At 38.4% G+C, this 24,274-nt stretch overlaps 1 protein-coding gene across 1 annotated transcript in view; it reads left to right on the top strand.

Annotated features, from left to right (window-relative positions):
* LOC126249046 (uncharacterized) overlaps positions 1-24,274 on the top strand; it is a 131,622-nt gene that overhangs the window by 89,312 nt on the left and 18,036 nt on the right. The window contains exon 3 of the mRNA XM_049950676.1: positions 5,923-5,992. Coding sequence (XP_049806633.1) covers positions 5,923-5,992 — 70 coding nt within the window. The remainder of the gene's footprint in view (positions 1-5,922; positions 5,993-24,274) is intronic.

Here is a 24,274-nt window from a genome sequence, read left to right as displayed (position 1 = left end):
TCTACAAGTCATTGGCCATCAGCTAATGTTGTCATTCTGGCCGACAGCAATTTTCCACTCACAATGAAGTGTATGATGTGTTGCTCTGACCCTCAATCGCTCAACATAAAATTTAAAAAAATACACTCTTGTGATTATTTCCTAAAATCATACTGTGTAAAAGCTCTTTAATGAGATTTTAAAATAAGTACATATTCTTACGTCACTCAGGGATGACAAAGGCAGCAGTGTGCTGGAAAAGTCTGTAACATTACAAACACCCTGTGACATTTTCTTTTACTGCAAATCTTGAGACTTATCACACTGCTACTAAAACAGCACTGATACAGGACACTAGTACACAGTAACAGCAGACAAGCACAGAACACTTCAACTACAGGGAGGGGGGGGGGGGGGGGACCTTACTTCTCAACAAGAGCAGAGGAACACAAAAGCAGTGAATGCTCACCAGTTCATGCTAGTGTTTAACGATGCTACAGCAACAGACTGTACTGTACATGCTGAGCTGTTGGGGCACATGAGGGGAAAGAGGCTCGCTGTTGATGTTACCTGTGCAACATCATCATGTTCTCGCCACTGGGCCAAACTGTCAAAAGTCTCAAGCTATTTTAGTCACACAATTCTTAGTCACACAGTTCGTGTTCTTTAATCAACCTTCAGAGATCTCAGGTTCCTGATACCTAAAGTACTCAAAATCTTTGAAAAACTTCTGAAATTATGTCAGTGGTGTTTAGCTTCATCCTGCATAAGGAATGATTATCGGCAGTTTCTCATTCATAAAACACATTTTGATGTTGGTTTCCAGTGAGACAATCATGTTACACCTCGTGTAAGGAGGAGAAACATCTACCAGAATGTATCAGGATTCGATAGTGGCAGGATTGTGCCTTATGGAGACTGTGGTTTACTGTGCCTCGACATTGTCTTGTGTTGGTTGGTATTACATGACTATCATGTGAGTATGGAATCAGTGATTCAGGAGGTGTGTATTAAATACCATGTGGGATCTTAACCGTCCCTTGTGACTAAAGCTTGAGAGCACAGAGGTATTGTTCACTCAGATCTGCAGGATCATAAAACCACATTGTGTACTTTTAAGTCAGGAAATGGGCTCATTTGTCACATGTCAGTTTCCTGTTTGGGCAGTGCAAAGACATTTGGAGTGCCACGGACCATCAGCGCTACCGTAGGTGCAGCAGCAGAGAGGCACGCTGACTTTGGTGTACCCAGTGACAACATTAGACACAGGGTAGCACCAAGTTATCTTTTCATATGATTTCTGGTTTTGCACATGAATGCTTATGAATTGTGTTTGTCATTATCATATTAACCCAGCACCTAGCACAATCATGCGAGTGTGCCATTGGGTGCACGATACAGTAACTGCTGGCTCACAGAGCTAGTAATTAGGAGTGCACCTGTTATATTTTTGATATGCTAACTTCTCAGGTGTGCTCTATATTCTCAGTCTCTGTTATGTTATCCTTCAACATTTAGTGACCGAGTGAGGTGGCGCAGTGGTTAGACACTGGACTCGCATTCGGGAGGACGACGGTTCAATCCCGCGTCCGGCCATCCTGATTTAGGTTTTCCGTGATTTCCCTAAATCACTCCAGGCAAATGCCGGGATGGTTCCTCTGAAAGGGCACAGCCGACTTCCTTCCCAATCCTTCCCTAATCCGATGAGACCGATGACCACGCTGTCTGGTCTCCTTCCCCAAAACCAACCAACCAACATTTAGTGCATGACTGCATGTAAGCTGAGAACTAATTTAGTACAGAAGGTGTTCGAGTATTGCTTTGGACGGTATGTTCTGATCTCTCAACTATTGAAGACATCTAATTGTTGGTTATGAAGAGATTGGTGCATTACCACTCGCCAGCGAATACAATTCATGAAGTGTGTCATAGAGTTGAAGTAGCGTGGATGATATTTCTGTATATGTCATCCACATTCGACTTGATGCTCAGCTGTGTTAGAGACATTGTTGCTGCTAGAGAAGGCAGCTCTATTTAGTAAACTTAGCATCCTGTACCCACCTGAATCATCAACAAATTCAATTTAAGTGTATTCTTCCTGCTATACTTTACATGCACAATAAGTAAAATTTTGTTAGGTCTGACTCCATAAGGAAACAAGTGTGTCCAGTGAATGTGGTAAAGAATACAGCAATCAGTCACAAATAATATTTATTGCCAGTCTAGATTTCAGTCACTGGGTGGCCTTCTTAAAGTGCTAAAAGGCTTATAAAAACCATTTACTATATGATATGTGATTCTTACTATATGTACTGTTACATAAGTGTTACATTTGAGTCAGTGATAAAGTACATATCAGCAAATGTAAGTTCAAACATCACAACAACTTATATACTGTATACACACAGTCTGACCTGGACTATTCATGTCAAAGGTTGAGTTCACCCTGAGGCTGCTGTTCACAATTATTATACAACTGGCTTCAGCGTACATCATGTCAGTCTACAGCATCATCTACATGTGTGATGCATAGACAAAGTATATTAAGCTTATTTTAAAATTTGTATGTTATATCATTTTCTTTATTATTTTGTACTTTTACAAAACTTGTGACTTGTGCAAGTAAAACAAAAAACGTAGTTGTAACTAAAAACACTGTCAAATGTTTTATAGTTCTACAATGGTGAATCAAATACAAATAGGATTTTAATTTAAGAAAAAAATCGTTTATTGAAAAACAAAAGACAGTTGGTTTATTTTTCCACATAGTTTCGTGCTTTAGAAATACAGTTTTCCCATTGAGAAGCTGGTTGCACCAGGAACCAGTTGCACATGAATTCCTCCATCCCCTCGTCATATTGAAGTTGGTGCCCTCCTAAAGTTACTTTAAGCACTCCAAACAATTGGAAATCACAGAGCAATAGGTCCAGTGCATTTCCTGTATAAAATTTGATTGATAGGACATCTGCAATGGAGTATCGTGGAATCAGATAATTAATCACCTCAGCTGTAAAAGATTTATTTGTTAATCATAACCAATTTCGGGTGACTACCAAGTCCACCTTCAGGTGAACAAGAACGATGAAGTGCGTGGCCGCCCCACACTGGACACAAGGCTGCTGGCTGGTCGCAGCCGCATGTGAAAGTGAGATCCAGTATCAACTGAAGTTGTCTTTTATCTAATTCCATTTCCTGTAGTTTGGAGACTGTTGGAGCTGCATCATGGGCCCTGCCATTGTTGTGGTGGAGGATGGCCTATCGAATTGGTTGGTCTTGTATTCTGTGGTGATATGCATCCCTAACCTTGTTGAGCAGTTCACAGGTATTGATTGTGCATTGATCAAGCAAAAAATCAGTGAGCAAAATGAGTCATTTGTTGAAAAAAAGACTGTTGAAAGATCATTGCCAGTTGATGGTCGAAGGTCGTTGCCAGCTGACAGTTGACTTTTATCTTTAACTAGAGCCCCATACTCTTTCCTCTGCCACTCCTTACTAGGTTGTTTGGATTTGGGACTGTAATGGTGGACCTATGTCTCATCGCAGGTGACGATCCGACTCAAAAATGCATCACTTTCTTAGGCAAACCTTGCTGTAGGCCTCTGACATACTTCCAAAAGTCTCATTCTGATTGTTGGTCAAGAGCAGGGAGAGCCATCTGGAACACACTTTACGGAAATGTAGGTCATTTGTAATGATTGCTCCCGTAACTTATTCTGACGTGCTCTGCAATTTCTGATGATGATCTCGCCCGTCAATTTCCTTCAAGAATGTCTCGAACCGCACCAGTGTCGTAGTCTGTAACGCTGGTCTGAGGAAGGCAATAACATTGCTGATTTTCTTCACATTCTCATCCTTCCTTGAATTTTTTAAGCCAGGAAAACAAACTGGCCAGTGACAGTGTTTGGTCACTGAACTATGCGTTGTGCAGTGGAGGGTTCATCTGTTGCCCCGACATGGTGAGCATTACTGACAAAGCATCTGGAAGAAGTATGTAACGTCTGGCTCTCCTAACTCTCAGTGGGCCCTACCAACAATACTGGAATCAAGAGTATGGTCCTGTCGACTGTTTATATTTTATTCATCCTTGTACGTATGTGGCTGTAACTGTGTGAACTAACCAGTGGCATCAGTTATTGCTGCACACTTTACATACAGGTTAAAAACAGAGTAACTCTTATCCATATGACCCAAGTGGTTAGCACACTGGACTCGCATTCGGGAGGACGACGGTTCAATCCCGCCTCCAGCTATCCTGATTTAGGTTTTCTGTGATTTCCCTAAATCGCTTCAGGCCAATGCCGGGATGGTTCCTCTGACAGGGCAAGGCCGATTTCCTTCCCCATCCTTCCCTCACCCGAGCTTGCGCTCCGTCTCTAATGACCTCGTTGTCGACAGGACGTTAAACACTAATCTCCTCCTCCTCCTCCTCCATATGACCCACACTTATAAATTTATTAAAGCAATGTTAAATTCTAAGTACAGTTCATGGAATTAGGACAGACAAAAATGGTGTTATGTTTTAACAGCAGCGGGATATCAAATGGCCCCAAAATCTTCCTGATTGTAAAACATTTCAGACTCCTCCAATAGATCCATAAGCCTATCCTTCTCACATGGACTGAGCATCTTCACGTGTGAGGACATAACTGGTACGCTATGCCCATTTTCGTTGAGGTGGGCCATGAAATTACATTTTTCTGCACATTGTTTTGATCTAAAGTGACTTTTTGCTGAACCTGGCTTCCGGTTTGGCTATCAGTTTGTCCCACATAGCAGGCAAGCAGCAGTGATCGAAACAACCTTGAGAGCTTTTGGACGGCTCTATGACTATGTTGCAGAAGTTCTGTTGGGAAGACCTGACATGCCCTCAATACAGTCCCAGTTTGTCCCCATGTGGTTTCCATATTTTTGGAGTTCAGAAGAAAGACATTCATCGTTGTTGATTTGTTTGGACAAATCATGGTTCCATAGGCAACCAAAAACATTTTCCCCATGAGAGCAGTGACGTTCTTGTTTCACAGTAGCATAAATGTATAAACAGTTGTGATGGTAACTTTTGAAACAATAAACAGTTCACTTACTTTTTGTCTACCTGTCTGCTTGTCATTTGACAACCCTGTACAGTAACATTTTCATTGTTCTAGAATTTATTGAAGTAACAACAAATGAAACGATTTTGAATGATGTATACATAGAGAAACAGGCACAATTGAGACAATTCAAACACATTTCAATGGCAGTGAAGCGATGAATTTTGATTGTAGTAATTATAACTGATAAACATTAAATGGTGTTTAGAATACACACTGTTGTAATCTATTGTGTGAAGACTCTGATGAGTCTTTACTGACTTCAAATAACTATACCTGGAGAATGATTTTAACAGAGGTTGGAAGAGAAGTAAAGGGCAGAAGTGAAGAAAAGAAGTTGTAGAAAAGAAATAAGCATTCTGCACAAAAGAGAGCTGATCACAGGAATAATTTTGATGGGGGATGAGATCAAAATGTAAGTTATAAGAAAACAGGAGGAAAGGAAATGAAAAGTGAAGTGAAATTTATATATAAAATGATTGTTTAATAAAAACAATGATAACAGTAAAAATTCGCTTTAAACAGTTAGGTAATGAAAAGTTGTAGGTAAAGCTGTTCATCAAAAGGCATGCTTTTGCTTTAGTATTTAACTGGCTTGTGCAATTGCCATGATATAAATGTCCCATGAATATATATGAGATTTTCTTTACGTTACACAGCACTTAACTCCCAAACAATTTTACTATCGTGTATACTGGGAACTAATTGTTGCCTTATGTTTCAAAGACACCAGACAAACCTGAAAATTATCATACAACATAGATATAAATGTTACTAATCTTTTTCTTTGTAACCTCATACATCTTATTTTCTCTACAAAATAATGATGATGATTGATTTTTTTGTTTGGTAGGTGAAGGGGCTGTCTGCAATGACCAAGGAGGCACTCGGTTTGTCATCTACAGGGAACAAAGCTGTTACCGGTAATATATCATGTGTTAAGCTTTTGGATTCTCTAAAATAGTCACGTATCATGCAAGAGTGTGAAACCTCTTTTAGTGGAATTTAAATTAATTTTTACTTTAATTGAGCAAAACAGACTGCCACCTGTTAACAAGAGTTATGATGTTCGTTTGTTCATGCAAAAGTTGTTATTCTATGAAGTGCCAGTCCACAAAAACACTACTATTTCATATGTGATGATTATAACCACTCAGAACCATTTTCAGCGCATATGTGTGTGTGTGTGTGTGTGTGTGTGTGTGTGTAGGGGGGGGGGTGTAGTGTAAACAATGAAAGTTACATATAAAATGAGTATGCATTTTAATTGCATTCAAGGATCTTTATAGGTGTCTGGACTTCTGAGAGTAATGTATACAATTTTCGTTCCATAGATCAAAAATGAGGAGATCCTCAAGAATGTGGAACATGTCACATTAAAAACAGTCATCACAGTTAATAAACATATTTTATAGGGTCACTAACAGTCACAATTCTTTATCAACTTGCTTTGATTATTTTAATACTACAATCTGTTTTGAAGTGCAGCTTTATTGTCAGGCAAAAATAACAGCACAAAGATATTTAATGTAAATACACACAAACCTTTTGTTGTAATTGTACATATGCCAAGACTACATTTATTTGTGTTAAATGTTTTTGTGTTACAGTATTGCAATAATTAAAGAAAGATAACAGAGGATTATGACTGATATTGGTCTCTATGAAACCTGTTCAAGCAGTCATTCTAGAGTAACAAGGAATATGGCTTTGAATTAGTAGTGCCAGTGTCAGTGAAAAGCTTTGAGAACATACTGGCTTTTTGATGACTGGCTTAAGAAATTTGGGCAGTGAATTTTTAATGATTGTTATCATCACATACCTTTGTTATGATGTCATACTGAAAAGTAATGCCTCTGAATATTTTATTCTGTTCTCAATATTGGTTGAGGTATTACACATCATGCATATTACTCTGTTGACATTTCCCGTTTCTCTGACGCGAGTTACAACCCTGTGCCATTGCAGGGTTCTGAATTGTTGCATGTAACATGGCAGAATGTAACATAACTATCAGTGCATGAGAAACTGCATGCTGTAATAACCATCCACATATGGAGCAGTCTCTCCCTCAGCATGACAATGCCAGACCACACACAAGTGCTGTGACATCTGCAAAATTCGATGCCTTGGGTTCACTGTCTTCCATCATCCTCCACACAGTCTAATTTTCATCTGTTTCTAAAACTTAAAGAACACCTTTGAGGATTTCACTTTGATAGTGGTGAAGTGATGTAGGCAGAGACGAGGTTGTGGGTCTGTCAGCAAAGTCAAACATTCTGCAATGAGAGTATCAGCAGACTGGTCTCTCATTGGGAGAAATGTGTCCATTGTCTGGGTGACTATGTGGATAAATAAAAATGTAGGCATAAGAATAAAGGTGTAGAACATTAATGTAATAAAATAAAATATGTTTTATTTTTAAAAAACTTGAAGAATTTTCATATAAAAATTCAGAGGCATTGCTTTTCAGCATGATCTTGTTTTTTTTTGTTAGAACATATTCGGGACAACTCTGTGTGAATACTACAGATACTTGTGTAGTTGGAGCTGGACATCTTTCATGAGGGTTAGGAACTGCTTCATATAATACTCAGCTGTACTTATTTTCTTTTTTGACTATCAATTTTGCTAAGTTTCTGACCACCTGTGGACCATAACACACATTGATGTTTACATTGCCAGACAGAAAACATATCTGTTACATCATATGTTATACCTCGATTGAAAATTTCAAGAATTATTAATTATTGTAATAAAATATTATATAGAGTAGTCTTGATCATGTACAAAACATTAATAACTAGTGACTGATTTTGACCCAATGTGGATCTTATTCAGATTACTCTCTGTAATTTAAGAGTACAACTGTATAGAGGGAAACACATAATATAACAAACATTAAGTTAAAAATAAATTATACAGTGTTATACTGAGTGCTGACATATGGAGAAAATGGCACAGAGCAGGGATTGTGGATACCACTGACTATCGATTGCAGACTGTGTGGTAGTGTCATATTGTTAAATAGCAGATGCCCCGTCACTTGCCTGTCACCCTGTGATGATGTACATCATGTCAAAACAGGTCACTGCTTAGGAATTAAAGTATTTTTTATGCAATCAAGACCATTCTGTATAATAATTTGTTACTGTTTTTTGTGATTCCTGCTATGACCAATGTATTTACAGAGATTAATTATTGCATTTGTGGAAAGCACAGTTGAATACTTTGTTTGTGGGCCAAAGATGGTCAGAATGTGACCAAAATCAGTAGTTAAAAAAATTGCAGTTGTTTCTTGAATGAAGCAGTTATATTACAAATAGTTCATTGGAAACACTTACAGGGAAATAGACTTGTCCAGTGCTGAGTTAACTTTTTAAATCCTCAGAGGGGGTAAAAACCTACAATTTATTTATATTAAAAGGCAGAAAAATGATACATTAGTGACTTCATTAGTAAAAGCAGGTAATGATATTAGATTTGGTCTATATCTGGGTTATTTGTAAAAGGTATGTTGGTGTTCCTTTTAGGTGTAATGGCAGCCAATCTCTCAGTCTTTTCAGAATGTCTTTAGATTGTTAATGTGTACAATATTATTGAAATAGTCCCACACATGAATGTTAAGAGCCACAGAAACAAGTAATAGTCTTATGTGGTCAGATTTTAAAATAAATTTCAAGAAGGCATGACTTCCATTGTTATGCAATGAATTCGTAATCTCACATGTTCACTTCCATATTCGGTGTTGAAGAGGTTAAGGCAAAATGTGGAATTCTATTGGAGTTTCAGAGTTGAAATGATCTTGAGATTACATAGTATTTATCATCTCCAGCAAATATAATCTATGTTTGCCAGTGAGGGTGAAAATGGCAGAGGTGATCAAAGCAAGGGAGAGTGGAAATGAAATCACTTGTATTGAAAATGTGCCATGTATTTGTGAATCTGCTTCTGTAACTAGTGTTCATTATAAACTTCCTGATTGTTTGCAAATGTGATGGAAAGAAGATTTCTGTAAGAAAAATGAGTGATTGATAGTAAAAAAACAAACTGGGATGCAAAAGTTGTAAGAAAGTTGGGATGTTGGGGCCACAAAGAAGTAAACAGGGAATGAATATTTTGCAACAGTGATTAACAGTTTCCTTATCATGCTTAGGAGAAAGTAAAACAGACCAGATGACATCTGTGAAAGAAAATATGTAAACGCAAAGAAATGTTTTCAGAACTGCCTACAAAGTTGCCAGAAGGAATCAACCATTAAATGATTTTGAGTCTGAAACTGATGTTCACAAATTGAAAGTGGTGGATGTAGGGTGTATCCTTCATTCCAGGTTTGCATGTGTCAGCATACAAAGTCACATTGCTGCAAAAATGAAAGCCAGAGCCATCAAAAATATAATTGGGTCACATAGCAAAATTTCCTTGATACCTGATGAAAGTTCAAAAATCAGCCAATTGTCTTAATTGATTATGTATATTTGAACAATGTTACCTGATGTGACAAAACCAACTAATATTTTTCTTGATTTGTTTGAAATAGAACGCACATGCACAACAGGTGAAGGTATGTTCAGTGCAGCAAGAATAATTTGTAGGCAAGAGGCAACACTGAAAGGAAAATGTGTGAAGTTCTTCTGAAGAAAATCACCAGTATTGACTTTATTGATTTGGTTCTAATGTCATATTGATAACAAAATAAAATAAAAATAAAAAACACTACTCAGAGTGCTTGAAGAGAGAAAGGTAAATAGAGGTCCATATTATAATGAACCCCTAAAGCAAAGGATTAATTATGGTTCAGAGGGATTTCTCTTCAGAAAGGATATGAAATGAGATGTACTGCTGGGCCTAGTTCCATCGACCTAACACCCTACTTCATTTTGTGAAAGGTTATGCAAGTGAATGGAAGACAGACTTTCTTTCAGGAGTGCTAGTTCTGCAAGGTTCGCAGGAGAGCTTCTGTTAAGTTTGGAAGGTAGGAGACGAGGTACTGGCAGAAGTAAAGCTGTGAGTACCGGGCGTGAGTCGTGCTTCGGTAGCTCAGTTGGTAGAGCACTTGCCCGCGAAAGGCAAAGGTCCCGAGTTCGAGTCTCGGTCGGGCACACAGTTTTAATCTGCCAGGAAGTTTCATATCAGCGCACACTCCGCTGCAGAGTGAAAATCTCATTCTGGAAACATCCCCCAGGCTGTGGCTAAGCCATGTCTCCGCAATATCCTTTCTTTCAGGAGTGCTAGTTCTGCAAGGTTCGCAGGAGAGCTTCTGTAAAGTTTGGAAGGTAGGAGACGAGGTACTGGCAGAAGTAAAGCTGTGAGTACCGGGCGTGAGTCGTGCTTCGGTAGCTCAGTTGGTAGAGCACTTGCCCGCGAAAGGCAAAGGTCCCGAGTTCGAGTCTCGGTCGGGCACACAGTTTTAATCTGCCAGGAAGTTTCATATCAGCGCACACTCCGCTGCAGAGTGAAAATCTCATTCTGAAAGATGAAATAGTTTATGCACCGAAGTTACGTTATACAACAGTTATTAGTGTCAAGTGTTCCTCTGCCTCTGCTTCCATTTTCGCTCCAAATTTTATCTTGCTGTAGTGCTAAATTGCTGCTCTGATACTCTGTTTAATTTTTAAAATAAACTTTTCGAGATGGAAAATGCAGTGTCTGTAGTAACTGGCTTGAAGAGACAGATGGTTAGAAAAGTAAAGTCTCTGCACAGGGAAAAAAGTTAGTGAAAGTGAAGTATCTTGCAGTTTGTGATCTTGCTGTATTAATTGTGACACTAATGGTATTCAGGCAATTTTTAACCAGTGATTGTAACTTTGGAATTAAATGTGCACCACATCAGTTAAATTTATAACTTACAGATCAGAGACAATCTTGTTAAATGTGCCAACAACATGTGTGTGACGTACCAAGGATATTTCCACCATCACTGCTTTGATTTGGGCAATGAAATAAATGATTTCTAATTACTCTTTGAAATTGCCAAATGATTTTGGTAATGTTTTCGAGATGATGTGCCCTGATAGTGTTCCTGAGCATTTTTCACTTTTGTCTAAGAAAACGGGATAATTAATAACTGATGGACTGGGGACATATGTTAGAAGAAGTATGTTCATCATATTACACATTGAGTTTTGATGAAACTACTAGATTTAAGGATAAAGAAGAATTGCAGGCAACCATTACATTTTGGTCAGAGTGTAACATAAAAATGTGTCACCTAAGAACTTTCTTCATAGGCAGAGCAGATAGTGAAACATTACATCAGAAATTATTTGAAGCACTTTTTGAACCCAATTTGTTTCTAAATAAATGCCTTATGCTGATATCAGACACACCTGACGTCAAGAAGAAAAGTGTTTAAGCTTTTAGATAGTGATGTCCAGGAGATTCGAGGCAGTAAAAACATTAGAACTTACAACATTCATTCCATGCATAATACCTATGTAAAAGCTTTGGAATGTTTAGGTGAAGAAGTATGCAAATATGTATTCTTATTGTGATGGTTCACATGTTTACAGGGAAGAATTTGAAGTGTAACATTCCGCATCACAGGTGTTTGAAGCATATAGCCACAAGGTGACCTATTTTAAGACCTTCAGCCAACAGGCTTTTGGAACTGTGGGGTGATATTCAGTATTACATTATTAGACACACATCTCAAAAACCGAATTCTGCTACTGTTCAGCCCAAATCCTATAATGCCATTGTGAATGCTTTTAAAAACGTGCAATAAAAGCAGAATTTCATTCCATAATTTCATCTGCAGAACTATTCAGTAAGTCCATGCAACTTTTTCAGAATCAGACACCTTTGATTCATAACTTACCTACAGAAATAAAAAACAAACTTCTTGGATTGTGTTTTAAGCTTTCTGCTTTGAGAACAACTGAGGTAATAAATAATGAACTCTTTGCATTGGATAATCTGCTGCCTCTTGAACAGCTAATTGCTAATGAGCATGTAACAAAAGAGCTTAATAAGCTAGAAGAATGGAATAAGTTGTGGTTCCTAAAGCATGCCCAAAAACATTCCATTGCAACTTGCAAACGTGAAGGAAAAGATGTATTGTCTGGTGCACCACAAAAATATCTAGGTTTTTAGACCCCAAGAAAAAATAAAGAGCAGAAGCTGCAGTGACACATTAAAGTTTGCAAAAATTGTGCTGTTATATGTTTAGCAAGATTACTTATTAGACAGGTGGAAGATCTACTGTTTGAAAAAAATATTCAGATTTAGATAACAGAGGTATTTAAAATTACTGGCAGCAGGATGTCTGAAAAAGAGACTCATCGTCCATTGAGTTTATGTATCCACATTTTTCAAAACTTGTTGTTAAGCCTTCTGTCCCATGGAAATGTGGACATAGAGATCAGATAATCTATTTTGAAGCTTGCGCTAGAAGAAAATAAGGTAGTAACAGTTGAAAGATTTTTAAACAGCGTTTGGACTGTGAGAGGTGACATTTTCTCTCTGTTTCTGTTGACTCACAGCTCATTAGACATGTACAGCAAGCATGTGCAAATTATACTGCTTATAAGGAAGACTATGAAAGAAAATTTAGATTACAAGAAAAGCAAAAAAAGCAGAACAAAACCAAAGACATCTTGAAGATGAGATTAAAAAGATGAATAACGTGAAAAAATCAGCTGAGTAAGAGGCAGCTGCTCTGTAATAATTCTCTGGAAGGAGGCACAAGAAGACCTTCTGTCGCAAGCTGTAGATGAATTAAAGAAAGCACTGGAGGAAAAAAGAATTAAAGGGAGAAAACTTAGCTCGGGGTATGCTTGGTATGCACAAATCAGGAAAGGAAAGGCAGGTGAACACTATTGAGAAAAATATTGAGAAACGAAAGTCTAGTAAGATTACTTCATTGCTTGCTTAGATTTTTATGAAACAGCAACCCAGAACTATTTTGTTTGTATTTTTCCAATATGGATTGTCATTAACTGTAAAAACGTGATGTGGATTTGGTTTGTGAATTACGATTATCAGTAATGAATTACCAATGCAGTTGCATGTATTAATAAATTTCTGTGAAAGAAAAAAAATGGACATACCCCATCTGGAACCATAATAAGGAAATTTATTGTGGTCTTAACTGGTCTTTAGGAAGGGGACTAAAAAAATTAAAAGTCCAGTTTTTGTCACCTTCTTTAAGTGCCACCGTTGTGTCTCAGCGTGTCACACCACATGTCAAACTTAAGTATCCAGTAAACAGTAGAAGGTAGTCTACCCAAAAAATCATAGAAGTGGGTGTGTGTTGGCTTAGCACGAGCATCTGATGAGTACCCCTGGATCCTGTTTTTTACTGTCCTGGTACAGCTTATTGTACAGAATACAGAAATAACATAAATGAAGATCAGAAAGCAATCAGTACTTTGCATGTCTGCCTGTCAGAAAAGTAATGAATTATTAATTTCTTTACAGATGTGTTCACTATATTATCAGCCTCTCAGGTTACCAAGCATATAAAATGTATTACAGTGATTTAGAAAAGATAACAGAATTGTGACTGATAGGGCTGGCTATAAAATATGTTTGTAAATTATTTACGTTGCATGTACTTGACACAACAGGTGTTAAAGGGGTAGTCCTCAATGAATGCATGAAAAATATGCGATAAATCTTTCCAAGAAAAATAAAAAGTTATACAAAATCTGATAAAATTAGTTTTCTTCCTTACAATTTTGTCTGTATAAAATCATTTTTGTATCCACGTCAGATGCTTCCTGTAACTGCTGCGCCATGTGGGAAGACCCCCTTGCAACCAGAATATGTCATCAATGGGAATTCCCAAAGACCTCCTAGTGGACCTGTAACAAAATAATTTTTATAAGTCATTTTCAGTTTTTTTTCTACCAGCGTTCATAGAATAATTGAAAAATATTAAGTTATAACAAAATAGTGTCATGTTAAAACAAATGTCATTTTCTTCACACACAAAATGGAGACAAAAGCATGCACCGTAAACAGACTTTTGAAAATGTCACAATATATACGCTATGTACACTGATAGAGAATTCAATTTAGGGTGGTGGTGTCAAATTCCGATCAAAATCATATGTTCTATTCTCAAGTTATGTTCCCTGCCATACGATTTTGAGAAAAATGCAATAAAATTTTGGGTTACATTTTTTGTAGTTTAACAGATCTCTAGTCAGCAGCCTCTGGACCATACAGTAATCCTTCGAGATCCAAAAGGAGGTCCACCTCCATCTTCATCATGGCCATGGTGATCCTGCAGGCCTCTTTTGGTAGTTCTGTTATCTGTTGCTCTGCCCACTCGATAAAGTTTTTGTGTGTTTTTGTGGAAAAGTTGCAAGGGCTTGTCCGAAGACACTTCTTCGCAACTGCTAGCAGATTTTCTGGCGAACTGGAGATGAACCCTACAATAAAGTGGACAACCAAGAGAACATTCTAAGGAAAAATAAATTTTTGGAAATTTTCAAAGAGGACTAGTCCCTTAATAGTGACATCACTGATTTTATAATAGTGTTATTGTGGCATCATTTTAGTTGAAGTGCAATATATGGCTTACATTTCTGAGCTTTATCAGTACATTTAAATATAGTAGTGTCTGTTAATTCAGTAACCACTGAAATTTGTTTCCTGTTTCTTTTACAATTTGAAGCATTGCAGCCTTGTAGAATCCGTATTGTGTTGCATTGATTTATGTTATGGAATGCGTTTAGATTTTCAAGGCAGATTACTGCCTGCATTGAGTGACTCTTCATGGTTACAGCAGCAATGAATTAAATCCTTACAGCTTTGAAGATGATAACTATTCTGAATGCCATTTAACAGTTTAAATATTCTGTAAAGGTCTAAAAAGGTGAAAGAATTTTTTTAAAAAAGTACAAAAGCTGCCTTAACGAAAAAGTATTTTATGCTGGAATGAAGATGCCCAGACATGCTTTCATGAACAAGCATTACTTGTGCCACTAGTATGAAGCTTTGCAAAATATTGTGTTGTAACCCTTTTGGAAATAATACAACAAGAAATGCAAGTGCTCAGTTTATTTGGAAATGGCTACGCATCTAAAACTTATAATTGTGGTGACTGATAAAAAATCAGCTAAAAACTGTGCTAATCACATTGAAAAGATTTTCCCACAAAGGAAATCCCACATGTGTTAATTCCATATCAATCACATGAAGCTGAGGAGACCAATATTCCTGAAGATATGAATACAGTTTTATCATCTGTTGTAATATCACCATTAAAATTTCAGTGCATTGGTTGAAGAGAGGGAAAAGGCTATGCAAATTGAAAGATGTCACATCGAAGAGGCAGTTCATAAGAAAATAGCAAGAGCTAGCGGCTTTCATCCTAGTGAATCGGACAATCTGATGCAGGCAGACAGTGTCTTAATTATTTAGGTTACAACAAGCTGGTCAAAGAAATCGAGGAAAAGTGGGATATATCCTGCTGTAGAGAAAAATTCACGTTTTGATCTTAATCCCTCAAGCTGCTCCAGTAACAAATATAAAAGTTTTGTGTTTCAGATTGAATAGCAAAAGCAGTCAGGATACTGAAGATTGGAAAAGAAATACTGGCAAATCTAGAAATGCAAGCATAGGTAGTAGAAGCTTCCGAAAACATAAGGCATTTTTGTTACGGAATTTGTCCATTTGAAAAACGCAGTACTCCAGTTTGTAGAGCTGGAGAAAAAGTTCATAAGCAACAAACCTTGCTACTGAACAATATGAAAAAATGTTTGGTATGTATCAAAAGAGAAATTTATCTGAAATCATATTTTCAAATGAAACGAAGATTTGTGGAAAAATGGGAAAGAGGTAGAGTTGAAGTACACACCATGTAATCAAAAGTATCCGGACACTTGGCTGAAATTTACATATTTGTGGTGCCCTCCATCAGTAATGCTGGAATCCAATATGGTGTTGGCCCACACTTACCCTTGATGGCAGCTTTCAGTCTCATAGACATACGTTCAGTGAGGTGCTGGAAGGTTTTCTTGGGGGATGGCTGCCCATTCTTCACAGAGTGCTGCACAGAGGAGAGGTATCGATGTCGGTTGGTGAGGCCTGGCACGAAGTCGGCGTTCCAAAACATCCCAGAGGTGTTCTGTAGGATTCAGGTCAGGACTCTCTGCAGGCCAGTCCATTACAGGGATGATCTTGTCATGTAACCACTCTGCAACAGGCTGCGCATTATGAACAGGTGCTCGATTGTGTTGAAAGATGGAATCGCCATGCCCAAATTGCTCATCAATAGTGGAAGCACAAAGGTGCTTAAAATGTCAATGTGGCCTTTGGTGTGATAGTGCCATACAAAACAACAAAGGGTGCAAGCGCCCTCCATGAAAAACACGACCACACCATAACACCACTGCCTCCAAATTTTACTGTTGGCACTACACATGCTGGTACATTTCATTCACTGGGCATTCGCCATACCCATACGCATACCCATACCCGTACACATACCCATATCCACACATTACCGTCGAATCGCCACATTGTGTACCATGATTCATCACTCCATACAGTGTTTTTCCACTGTTCAATTATCCAGTGTGTACGCTCCTTACACCAAGCAAGGCGTCATTTAGCGTTTACCGGTGTGCTGTGTGGCTTGTGAGCAGCCGCTCAACCATGAAATCCAAGTTTTCTCACCTCCTGCCTAACTGTCTTAGTAATTACAGTGGATCCTGATGGGTAGATGTCTGCTCATTCCTCATTACGACCCTTTTCAACTGTCGGCGGTCTCTGTCAATCAACAGACGAGGGCGGCTTGTACGCTTTTTTGCTGTTTGTGTCCCTTCACATATCCACTTCACTATCACATCAGGAACAGTGGAGCTAGGGATGTTTAGGAGTGTGGAAATCTCGCATACACACGTATGACACAAGTGACACCCAATCACCTGACCACGTTCGAAGTCCGCGAGTTCCGCATAGTGCCCCATTCTGCTCTCTCATGATGTCTAATGACTACTGAGGTGGCTGTTATGGAGTACCTGGCAGTAGGTGGCAGCACAATGCGCCTAATATGAAAATCCTATGTTTTTGGGGGTGTCTGGATACTTTTGATCACATAGTGTATGTGTAAATGACAAATGGATAGACATGAGGGAAGGGTCAGTCCAAAAGTATCAGGAAAGACTGGATAATGGAAAGAAAAAAAAAAAAGTGTAGAAGAAATGGAAAAACGTGGAAGAAGGAGGAGGCAAAAAGAGGTACAAGAAGCTAAACAATGAATTAAGAAGAAAAGCTGAAAATGCAAGATAGAGAGATGGATGAAAGAGAAGTGCAAGGAAACAGAAAAAAATGGAGAGAGGGGAAAGTATGAAATGATGCACAAACTGTCTAGAGAGAGAGAGAGTTTTTAGGGTTCTGTACCTCAGTTGGTAAAAACGGAACCCTTTTAGTGTTGTTTACCTCCCCGTGCATCAGTCCGTCTGTTAACAACCCTTTTTCTCAGGAGCTGATAGACATATCAAATTGAAATTTATCGCTTACTGGGGTGTATCATTCCTTGATGATGTAAAAAAGTTAAGCTTATGAGTTATTGCAGTTAAAAGATACATACATTTATGTTGGATACACTGAAGAGCCAAAGAAAATGGTACACGTGCCTAATATCCTGTAGGGCCCCCATGAGCACGCAGAAGTGCCACAACACAACGTGGCATGGACTCAACTAATGTCCGAAGTAGTGCTGGCAGAGATAGACACCATGGATCCTGCAGAGGTGTCCATAAATCTGTAAGAGTGCGAGGGGATAGAGATCTCTTCTGAACAATATGTAGCAAGGCATCCCAGATATGCTTAATAATGTTAGTCTTGGGAGTTACGTGGCCAGCGAAAGTGTTTAAACTCAGAAGAGTGTTTCTGGAGCCACACTTTAGCAATTCTGGATGTGTGGCATGTTGCATTGTCCTGCTGGAATTGCCCAACCGTCGCTGCTGGAATTTCCCAACTGTCGGAACGCACAATGGACATGAATGGATGCAGGTGATGTGATGATGTGTCACCTATCAGTCATATCTAGGAGTATCAGGGGTCCCATCTCACTCCAACTGCATATTATCCACATCATTACACAGCCTCCACTGGCTTGAACAATCCCCTGCTGACATGCGGGATCCATGGATTCATGAGGATGTCTCCATACCCATACACATCCATCCGGTCAATACAGTTTGAAATGAGATCAGGCAACGTGTTTAAAATCATCAACAGTCCAATTTCAGCATTGGCGGGCCTAGGCGAGGCGTAAAGCTTTGTGTCGTGCAGAGAACAAGTCTACGCGAGTGGGCCTTCAGCTTCGAAAGCCCTTATCGATGATGTTTTGTTGAATGGTTTGTATGCTGATACTTGATGATGACCGAGCATTGAAATCTGCAGGAATTTGTGGAAGGTTTGCAGTTGTGTCATTTTGAATGATTCTCTTCAGTTGTCGTTGGTCCCTTTCTTTCAGGATCTTTTTCCGGCTGCAGTTATGTCGAAGATTTGATGTTTTACCAGATTCCTGATATTCACATTACACTCATGAAATCGTGGTACATGAAATTCCCCATTTCATTATTACCTCGGGATGCTGTATCCCATCTCTCATCTGCCGACTATAACACCATGTTCAAACTCACTTAAAGCTTGATAACGTGACATTGTAGCAGCAGCAACTCATCTAATTACTGTGCCAGGCGCTACTTGTCTTATATAGGCGCTGCCAACTGTAGCGTCATATTCTGCGTGTTTACATATCTCTGTATTTGAATATGCCTACACCAGTTTCTTTAGCACTTCGGTGTATATTGATACATGAAAGCTCACTCGTCAAAACATATGGGGTACTTCCCATTGACCTATAGTCATGAAATTAGGCAAGAAGCAAGATTCAGCAGTATAAGTAAAGAAAAAAAAATCCAAGAATTGTTGATTCGTGATTATATCACACGACATATATATTTTTAACATTAGAACTGACATTGCATTCATCATCCATCAAAACATATCATATTTATCCAAGTATAAGACGAGCCCTCTCTTTCTTTTTTTAAAAAGACTCCTCGAGAAAAATTTATTTTTAACATATGTGGACTAATCAAAATTCGAAACTGCTTCATTGACGCAAAGTGTCTGCCAAAAAGTTAACATTACACCTATTGTAAACTCATGCCATTTATTGATTGTCTACATTTTGATAATACTAGGAAAAATAAAAAGAAATAGTTTACATTAATTTCCAGACCATTTTCTTTCCTGCCTTTTTGCCTTACTAACTCTGTAGTCTGTGGTATTACTGTTTTTAATACTAATAATAATTATTATTATAATCACTCATATAAATACATCGGCTACACCACTGCAATTTCATAACCACTTCTACAACCCTTTAGATCACATAACATCAACAGATACGAAGAAAGTAAATTGGAAAAAGAAAACACTACATGGCAAGCACCCGTATCATCTAACACAGCCACACAACAATCAAGACGCATCCAACACATGGCTAAGAAAAGGCAATATATACAGTGAGACGGAAGGATTCATGATTGCAATACAGGATCAAACAATAAACACCAGATATTACAGCAAGCATATTATTAAAGATCCCAATACCACAACAGATAAATGCAGACTTTGCAAACAACAAATAGAAACAGTAGATCACATCACAAGCGGATGTACAATACTAGCAAATACAGAATACCCCAGAAGACATGACAATGTAGCAAAAATAATACATCAACAGCTTGCCTTACAACATAAACTTATAAAACAACACGTTCCCACATACAAGTATGCCCAAAAAATGTACTGGAGGATGATGAATACAAATTATACTGGAACAGAACCATTACAACAGATAAAACAACACCACATAACAAACCTGACATCATACTCACCAATAAAAAGAAGAAATTAACACAAGTAATCGAAATATCCATACCCAATACAACAAATATACAAAAGAAAACAGGAGAAAAAATTGAAAAATACATCCAACTGGCTGAGGAAGTGAAGGACATGTGGCATCAGGATAAAGTTGACATTATACCAATTATACTATCAACTACAGGAGTCATACCACACAATATCCACCAGTACATCAATGCAATACAGCTACATCCAAACTTATATATTCAATTACAGAAATCCGTAATTATTGATACATGTTCAATTACCCGAAAGTTCCTAAATGCAATATAACATATACGGTACAATTAAAGGAAGTCACGCTTGATCAAGGTCCGCGTCACTTTCCATTTTTGACCAGACATAACGTCTGAGAAAAGAAAGAAATAATAGTTTGTGGTGGCTAATTTGAAGTTTCTCACATATCTCTTGCACTAGTGCTGTGTGAGTCAATGTCACACGATTGTTGGAGCAACGTCAATGCTGTATCAAGCACTTCAGCTTTTTGGGAAATCTGGAGCCTGTTGGAACATGAGTATCGTTGGCGAGCACTGACTTTACAAATTCTTCATAGTAAATCTGCACTTGATCTCAGTAGCCAAAGCTTCATCTCTGAATGTAAGAAGACCCCTATAAATGTAAGACTATCCCTATATTAGTCCACTAAACAATGTAAAAATGTTGATCTCAGCAGTAATAGTCTAATTGTGAGTAAAAGCCCTTTTTCGAATGTTAAATATGGGAAAAACCTCGTTTTATAATCAAGTAAATACAGTAATAGAAAAATATTACTGCTTGCAATCACAAAATGTAAATTATTGGTTATATTTATGTCTCAGTAAGTATATAAAAATATTGTGTTAAATCTTCTCACTGTATGTACATAAGCTGAAGTTCCGTGCTTGCTTCTTTCTGTATGTCTGGGCTAGTCTCAGGAAATTCTCTAGAGATTTTGTTGTGGTGTTGGAAGTATTGGGACCAATATCTTGCCAGCATCAGTATTGATATCAGGCAAAAATCATCAAGATTCTTGATTCCCAGGATGGATGAATTGTCTATATACATAATTTAGTTTGTACAGGACCTTCAGTGTGCAAGTCCTACTCGCACTTGACCAACTTTTGAAAGAAAAAGATTTAAGACTAATGTGGAAATAGACAGAGCAGATGGCACACAAGCCGAAAAACCAAAGGAAGAGTGGAGCAGATGGCAAGAATATATAGAATGTCTGTATAAGACATAAAATACCAATTAAAATCAAGGTTGGAGAGGAGGAATATTTACCAGAAGATATAAAGCTGTGCAGTAGCCAGGAAGCAGAAATAAGATGAGTTGTTGAAGGAGATGAAGAATCAGAAGACATGAGGAGTTGATAACTTGCCACCAGACGTTTTGAAGAATTTGGGAAACACTGGAAGAAAGTAATTAATCTACCTCTGTAATGAGATAGACAACAAAAGCGAATGGCCTGATCACTTACTTGCAACAATAATGATACAAATTGAGAAAAAAGAGAGATATAAAAAATATGTGTAGAGCACTCAGCAAAAAGTCCCGTGCAGCTAAAGTATCTATGGTTCAACATCTAGGACATGGTCGAGACACATGGCGTCCCAGTTTGGAAGGAAAACAAGGTATTCTGATTCAGTCTGTTCCGTTTAGTCTGCACTGGAGAAGCCACCATGGATAATCAGTGTGACAATCTACTATGGCAGCACCACTACTTTGCGGCTCACTCTGAATCTAAAATTCACAGTAAATCTATAAGGACAAAACATTAAATAAAAGTGCTGTCTGTTGATGGCTTGGGGCTTTCTGATAGAGCGATTGCAGCATGCGTGACAAGCTGCAAGTAGCCGTTCGGAAGGCAGCATCATGGGCTCTGACTCATGGTTTTCAGTTCTCTGCAGCCAAGACTCGATTTATGCACTTCTGCAGGCGTCGGACAGTCCACCCTCATCCTGAACTTTACCTCGACGGCCAGCTGCTTGAAGTGGTGGACACATGCCGCTTCTTAGGACTCGTCTTTGATGCCCGGCTCACATGGGTTCCTCATATTACTCAGCTGAAGCAAAAGTGCTGGCGGCACCTCAACGCCCTCCGCTGCCTGAGCCACACATCTTGGGGTGCGGATCGCTGCACGCTGTTGCGATTATACAGAGCCCTTGTGCAGTCCAGGCTTGATTATGGGAGCCTGGCCTATGGGTCTGCATCATCCTCAGTGTTGAAGTTGTTAGACCCCATACACCACTGTGGGGTTCGTCTTGCAACTGGCGCTTTTCGTATGAGCCCCGTGGATAGTCTACTGGTGGAGGCCGGGGTTCCCCCGCTGCGGATTCGCCGCCATCGACTGCTCGCCGACTATGCTGTCCACGTGCATTGCTCGCCGGGCCATCCCAATCGTCGCCTGCTTTTCCCTGCCATGGTCCTCCCCCCTTTGGTTTTTACCTGCTCCGCAAACTTTTCAGCTCGCCTGTTTTTGGAATGGGGGACTGATGACCTTCGCTGTTTAGTCCCCCTTAAACATCCCAACAACCACCACCGCATCATGCGTGAGCTGCCACATAAGGGTTGCTGCCGAATGTATAGAATGAACAGATATCCAGCAATAGACGGCTGGTGCACCCAGTGTAACATGCAGCCAGTTCAGGAGCACTATTGCATTCCTGGGTTGTGATATGCTTTCACTCTTAATGTATTCCACATAAATTTAGTTTTTGCCAAGTGGAATTGGTTGCTTAACTGATACTATTGGTTAGCACTTAGTTCCTGTGTTTATCGTTTTGTGTCTTCTGGTGAGCAAATTTTTCTTTGTAGTATCAGTAGTGCTGACTGTAATGGCATAAAGGAGAACAAAAAGAAAAATTAAATAGCTACAGTTATGTTTCACAAATACTAAAAAGACTAGACAATAATTCACATCTTGTTCATGAAAGGAATAAAAAAGAAAAATCATTATGCTTTCATAGCTCTTATAAACCTAAGGTATTGCTAAGATTGTTGAATAAAAGGCTATATGGCAAGTTGGGTATATGGACTGGGGAAGAACAGTTTGGAAGTAGAAAAAGAAAAGGAACAAGAGATGCTATTAGCCTGTTAAGAATCATAGTGGGTAGATTTATGGAGAAAGGTAGAGAAATTTATGCTCTGTTTATTGATACATAAAAGTCTTTCAGCAGAGTTCTGTGGAACAAGTTGATGGATAATTTGAAGAGGGAAGCACTAAATGGAACATGAGAATAAGGATTGGAAGTGAAACATTGGAAAGGGCTTTAAGCAAGGTTGTTGCCTCCCCCCTTTGTTGTTCAACTTAAACTTGGAAGAGACTATTGTGAAAGGCTTACGTAGAAAAAGAGGAGTATATATTGTATTGGTAGGAAGAGAACGGAATGCGTAAGATTTGCTGCTAACGTGGTGTTAGTGGTAAAATGTCGATAAACTGTAAAAAAAAAAAAAAAAAAAAAAAAATGCTAATTGATATGAATAAAGCTGTTGTGGAATATGGGATGAGCATCAAACCAGCAAAAACAACGAGTACAGTGATCAAAACAGGAAGGGGACTGGCAAATGTTGAGATAAGATAAATTATTGTTAGTCAAGTAAGAACATTTAAAAATCTTGGAAGTATGATCACAGAAGACTTCAGAAGTCATCAGTAGGTGAAAATCTTATTGCTATACTGAAAGAGGCATTCAGTAGGAGGAGGAGATTATTATGTGGCAAACTAGATAAAGGTCTGAGGAAAAGACTAGACAAAGGTTTTGTCTGTTGTTTGGCACTCTGTGGAACAAAAACATGCACACTGAGAAAAGAGGATGAAAAAAGGCTAGAAGTATATGAGATGAGGATGCAGAAGAAAATGGAGATGATAAGTTCGTTGGAAAGAGCTAGTAACAAAAGAGTTGTGGAAAGGGTAGGGAGAGGATATTTTCAAATGTTGTGAATTACATCCAAATTGGTGTATGATTATAGGTGCAGCTGCTTCACACTCAGTTAGTGCGTGCATGATGGATCAGAATGTAATATGATAGGTGATTTTTTTATGATAATGTGAGCCAAATTGTTACACCTTTTCTGAAATGGTTAAAGAGTGAAAATTAGAGTTTCAGATAGGCTTCTTAAATACTGTCTTTTCAATGGTCTTAACAGTTATCAAATCATAGATGGTAATTCTAAGATACAAGGTATCAAACATAGTCAAAATGTAGTATATTTGGTAACTTTAACAGGCTGATAAGAAAGCAGATAATTTTGTAGTAGGTTTCATTATTCACTAATTTCAGGCAAACAATGCACTGACAAATGATCATGTATTCAATTTT

This window comes from Schistocerca nitens, chromosome 1 (genome assembly GCF_023898315.1).
Source record: "Schistocerca nitens isolate TAMUIC-IGC-003100 chromosome 1, iqSchNite1.1, whole genome shotgun sequence".
NCBI lineage: Eukaryota > Metazoa > Arthropoda > Insecta > Orthoptera > Acrididae > Schistocerca > Schistocerca nitens.
The sequence above is the reverse complement of the archived record's forward strand: the minus strand, read 5'-3'. Positions and strand labels throughout refer to the sequence as shown.